The sequence below is a fragment of the Hoplias malabaricus genome, chromosome X1 (assembly GCF_029633855.1).
Source record: "Hoplias malabaricus isolate fHopMal1 chromosome X1, fHopMal1.hap1, whole genome shotgun sequence".
In the NCBI taxonomy this organism is placed as follows: Eukaryota; Metazoa; Chordata; class Actinopteri; order Characiformes; family Erythrinidae; genus Hoplias; species Hoplias malabaricus.
Genome location: NC_089818.1, coordinates 19706372 through 19712577, shown reverse-complemented (window position 1 = coordinate 19712577; position 6206 = coordinate 19706372). Strand labels below are relative to the sequence as shown.

The following is a 6206-nucleotide window of genomic DNA, read 5'->3' as shown; positions in this document are numbered from 1 at the left end:
CATAGCAGATTTACACTTTTCAAACCCAAAGTATGTCACTACTGCATTATATTGATTTCTCTTCCAGCTCGGCACATACCCGGGGAGCCATAAAATTGAGCAATGTATTTGATGTTTATAACACAGTGGTAGAGCGGTGGATGGAGATATCAGTAGGCTGAGCTTCAGGGTGTGTGTGAGGAGGGGCTGTGTAAACAGAGAGAGAGAAATAAAGGCAGTAAGGAAGTAGACACATTTACTTTGGGAGACTGAAGACCTGAGTCTGGAGTGACACTGCAACAGAAAGGTAAGTTCTGAAAAGATTTTGCTTTCATACGGAGATATTTTATCAACAAATGTAGCACTGCTTGTTGCCTCAGATACAAATAAAATTAAGTAATTAAAAATATGTCACTTCCTCGTAATTGAACGGGGTGGGGGAGTTAAGACACTTCATGATTCAATTTAAAAGAAGTCTTAAAGCATTGTTCAATCTCAGTGAAAGAATAAAAACTGTTGAGCTGCACAATCTCATTGGCTTCTTTTATAAGTCTGAATGTTATAAGCAAATCATAGTCTGTGGTAATCAATAATATGATTAAGGTGTAGAGTTGGCTGGAAAATGCTGGAGCATTACTTAAAAAAGCTTTTTGATCATAAAAAACCTCAGTAGATACAAAATGATGAAGATATCTAGGCCCCAAGTTTGAGCTTAGTCTACAACATCTGAAAATATATGAGAAAGATAATAACAGAGCACCATCATCACATTTCAGAAAACCTTAAAATGAATCCCAATAAACAGCTACATGCTGAAAATATATGACTTGATGATGTTCTGTTTCAGCAGAAACATGAAGGTCCTGGTCTTTGCTCTTGTTCTGATGCTAACTTTGTCCAGTGGTGAGTTTGCTGTTGTTTTTTTATTAGCAAAGAAACACTGTTAACTAAACACACTCTCGGCCTGATGGTTATTCACCTCTCCCCACTTTAACACACTGTAACATGTCAGTTTGGGTCAGGGCATGGTACAAAAGCACTGCAAACATGACAAAAGTTCCTTACTTTCTTCCTTCTAGTCAATAATACTATATTTCTCATTATGAGGCACTTTATTTGGGGATAATAGGGATGTATATTTTATTAGTGTTAGTATTATATTATAAAATATATTAAAGTTGAGCTACACTTGATTTAAAGTGTATTACAGTCTTATTAAAAATTCTGCAGGTTTGCAAAGATACATTAGGTCATAGTTAGGAGTAAGGAGTAAGTGTATGGAGAGTGTTTGTATTAAGTGTAAAAATATGCTTTAAAGTGTTCAAGGTATATTTGTAATTCAGAATTCAATCATTGTCCTGCTCTCTTTACCATTTTATGGGAACTGTTGCACATTATTAAGAATGTATTAAGTGTTAATATGCTATGTACATGATCGCTAACAGCAAAATCACCATCTTTAAATCATACAAACCAAAACTCACATGTACTTTTGGATTATCCCCAAGAACAGGACAAATCGATGAACATGCTTTTGCAGTGCTTTTTCCATCATGGAACTCAAATGACTTAATTTTTGGGTTATTTATTTGGTGAATAAAATGACAATTGTCATTTCTAATACTACAGCGTGGGCCATTTATATGGATACACCTTAATAAAATGGGAATGGTTGGTGATATTAACTTCCTTTTTGTGGCACATTAGTATATGGGAGGGGGGAAACTTTTCAAGATGGGTGGTGACCATGGTGGCCATTTTGAAGTCGGCCATTTTGGATCCAACTTAGTTGGATTAGTTAGTTACTTAGTAGTTTCAATGGGAAGAGGGTCATGTGACACATCAAACTCACTGGGAATTTCACAAGAAAAACAAGAGTGTGCTTGGTTTTAACGTAACTTTATTCTTTCATGAGTTATTTACAAGTTTCTGACCACTTATAAAATGTGTTCAAATCGCTGCCCATTGTGTTGGATTGTCAATGCAACCCTCTTCTCCCACTCTTCACACACTGATAGCAACACCGCAGGAGAAATGCTAGCACAGGCTTCCAGTATCCGTAGTTTCAGGCCGCCATGGTCACCACCCATCTTGAAAAGTTTCCCCCCTCCCATATACTAATGTGCCACAAACAGGAAGTGAATATCACCAACCATTCTCATTTTATTAAGGTGTATCCATATAAATAGCCCACCCTGTACTCAACAGTTTCCAGTAGATTAAAAAGATCAGGACAATGTTTGAATTTTTTATTACATTTATATGTTACACAAAAATGCTTTAAAACTTATGTGTACACCTGATATTAGATCACGATCGGTTTCTGAGTGTATACCTTTATTCCAGGTTTGGCTCTGGACTGCTTCCACTGTGTGCCGGCGAAAGCAGGCGGGGCCTGTGAGATCACCATGGAAACATGTCCTGCAGGAAAAGATGCCTGTGCTGCAGCCAAGTTCCTCAGACATCCATGTGAGCTTAAATGAACACACACACACACACACACAAGACACACTTCCCCACACACACCTGCACAAAGTCTAGATCATTTCTTACATATCTTTGGCCACTAGTGCAACTCATTTACAGTTCGATCTCCCAGTGAAAGCTCAGTTTTCTGAGGCCAGGGGTCCAAGAAACCATAAATGGCAATGTTTCTCCCTTTATCACAGTATCTAGTGATGGCTGTCAGATGGTATGACTGATCTGAGCAGCAGGTGATCTCCTCCAATGTGTTGGATGGTCCAGTGGGTTTATATAACTGGCCGTCTGTAAAGAAGCAGATATTATTATTATTATCATCATCAATGTTATTTTAAACATAGAGTGAAATCATATGTGAAATCTTTCTATTTTCTCTAACAGATGGACACTACCAGAAGTGCATGGCCATGTCTGACTGTGAGACGTTAAAGCAAAATGCCTACATCAATATCAAATGCTGCCAGATGGACCGCTGCAACACTTTCTGACCCCGGCGACCTTTTGCTTTATCCACAACCAGAGTCCTATGATCTTTCACAATGACTCAGTAATAATGTGCTTCTTTGTGTTCAGGTGTTTACTGTTTCAAAAATGAATGCAGTGTGACGTGTGGAAAATAAAGATGTGAAACTATGTTGTGAAACCTTTATTTAGTTTTATATTTATATTATTATTATACAGATGTGGTATTTAATGAAAATAGATACTACTTTATTGTACATATTGTTGTCTTTTATAAGTTTAGAAGAATGCCCCAGCTGAACACACTGGATATTAAAACGTGATATACTCTGACACTGTTAATGTTACTGTCGCCTCCGAGCTGTGTTGGTATTTAGTTTAGCTTCTGAAGGCCAAACCAATGCCAGAGGGAGCTTAGTTGTGTCTTTGTAGATACAATTCACCAAGGTGAGGCTTTGGCAGGGTGTCAGTTTTTACGGAGGTAAAGTACTTTACACATAAAAGGTGATGACTGCCCTCTAGAGGACATCACATAAAATCACTCATAGTCAACTCCTGCAACTCCAGGTTTAAACTCAAACCAAATCACAGCTGACAAAATAACCCTTACCGCATATAAAACCCATTAGTATAGAAACACAAGTCTGATATACAGTATATAGTGTGATATCAAGTCTGATATACAAAGGTTTGGACACATCTTCTCATTAATCATTGGTGGAATAGGGATAGTCACTGTACAGAACTGTGTACCAGCCCCTACCTCTGCACAACCCAGGGTATGGTCTCAGACACATTCAGAAGGTGAACAGTTCTACAAATTAACTCTTGATGAGGCCACAGCTGTTCACTGAAAACCGTTCCAGGTGATGACCTCATGAAGCCGACTGAGAGAACGACGAGCGTGTACAAAGCTGTCATCAAAGCAACAGGGGGCTACTTTGAAGAATCTAAAGTATAAAACATATTCTGGTTTGTTTAACATTTTTGTTTACTACATAATTCCACACGTGTTCCTTCATAGTTTTAATGCCTTTCATATTCATTTACAATGTAGAAAATAGTAAAAAAAAATAACAAAGAAATACTATTGAATGAGAAGAAAAATTGGTAAAAAAAAACTGGTACTGTATGTCATAAATATATAAATATCACGTGTTATATGTTGAATGTTTGTAAAAATGAATATTTCCGTCCTCGGCTCTTAAAACTCACAAAATGTACAAATCATGTTCCTGGAAACGTTTGGATTTTTGTAAAATTCCATTAACAACAAGACGATGGTCATTCCATAAACACATTTTTCATTGAAAACAGGAACCATTTTCTTTTATCAGTTAATTAAATGTTCAAGTGAAATAACAAACCACAGGTTGTTTCCATTGCATTTTACAAAACATTTCCCAGCAACAGTGTTTGTAGATTACAACATCAGGTTGGTTGTGCACACACAACTGAAGAGAAATGGGGCAAAAGTTTAACCAAGAACCAACTGTGACCCCTTATTTCAGAACATACATATGTTAACATACCTACAAGCCCAATTCCAATGAAGATGGGACATTGTGTAAAACATAAAAAAAACAGAATGTGATGATTTGCAAATCCTTTTCAACCTTTATTCAGTTGAATACACTACAAAGACAAGATATTTAATGTTCAAACGGATAAACTTTTTTGTTTTTTTGCAAATATTCACTCATTTTGAATTTGAGGCCTGCAACACGTTCCAAAAGAGTTGGCAACAGGGGCAACACAAGACTGGGAAAGTTGAGGAATGCTCTAAAAACACCAGTCTGGAACATTCCACAGGTGAAGAGGTGAACTGGAAACAGGTGATTGTCATGACTAAGTTTAAAGGGAGCATATCCCCGAAGGGCTCAGTCGTTCACAAGCAAAGATGGGGCGCGGTTCACTACTTTGTGGACAACTGCGTGACCAAATCGTCCAACAGATTAAGAACAATGTTTCTCAACATACAATTGCAAGGAATTTAGCGATTTCATCATCTACAATCCACAATATCATCAAAGGATTTAGAGAATGTGGAGAAATCTGTGTAAGCGGCAAGTTCGAAAATCAACAATGAACACCAGTGACCTTCGATCCCTCACTGCATTAAAAACCGACATCATTCTGTAACAGATATTACCACATGGGCTCAGGAACACTTCAGAAAACCATTGTCGGTGAATACAGTTTGTTGCTTCTTTATACAAGTGCAAGTTAAAACTCTAAAATTGGAAAGTGGAAAAGTGTCCTGTGGTCTGATGAGTCCACATTTCAAATTGTTTTGGAAATCATGGATGTCGTGTCCTCCGGGCCAAAGAGGAAAAGGACTGTCTGAATTGTTATTAGCACAAAGTCCAAAGCCAGCATCTCTGATGGTATAGGGGTGTGTTAGTGACCATGGCATGAGTAACTTGCACATCTGTGAAGGCAGCATTAATGCTGAAAGGTACATGCACCTTTTGGAGCAACATATGCTGTCATCCAAGCAACGTCTTTTTCAGGGACGTCCCTGCTCATTTCAGCAAGACGATGCCAAGCCACATTCTGTATGTGTTACAACAGCGTAAAAGAGTGCGGGTACTAGACTGGCCTGGATTGGATGCCCCACTGAAGTCCCACTGAAAATGTGTGGCGCATTATGAAGCGCAAAATATGACAACTGACTGACCCCTGACTCTTGAGCATAAGTTGTACCTCAAGCAAGAATGAGAAAGAATTCCACCTAAAAAGCTTAAATTCTTCAAAGGGCAACACACACACACACTTTTGACTCGCCAATCCTCCTACCACAGAGGCGAATGCTCTAAGACTGCAAGGGAAGCTCAGCTTCCCCTAAAATGTCAAAAAATAAGTGATCAAATATATACTGTTGTGTGTACATGTCATTGAATAAATATGCACTACAACGCGCTCAACTTTTGTTCAGAATCAGCTTCTGATCACTGGTAAAGACGCGGCTTTCCTCTCAATCATTCCCGCAGCTTCACGGTGCTTTAAACGGTGCGGACGCTGAGCGTCCACGGAGTTCGATAGCGAAGCAGCGAAGTGCAGCGAAACGAGACGAGTCATTGGATAAATGCTGGGCTTTGTCCCACCCATCGGACGCTCAGCGTCTCTGGGGGTCTATGGAGCAGTGGGCTGTCCTCGGCTGGCCCGGACGCTCAGCTTCTGCATGATGATTGGATGATCTGTCTGAGGCTGAATCCCTTTTTGATTGACAGCGAAATGAGCGAATCAGCGATACTTTGGTGTAAAGATCCGTGGGAGCATTA

The 6206-nt window shown here is 39.0% G+C and overlaps 1 protein-coding gene across 1 annotated transcript; it reads left to right on the top strand.

Annotated features, from left to right (window-relative positions):
• The first annotated feature begins 833 nt into the window (after window positions 1-833).
• On the top strand, window positions 834-3033 carry LOC136675922 (CD59 glycoprotein-like). Its single transcript, XM_066652734.1, has 3 exons — window positions 834-882; window positions 2326-2448; window positions 2842-3033. Exons 1-3 carry the CDS (start codon window positions 834-836, stop codon window positions 2946-2948), a joined length of 279 nt encoding a protein of 92 aa, XP_066508831.1. The 3' UTR covers window positions 2949-3033.
• Window positions 3034-6206: the final 3173 nt, after the last annotated feature.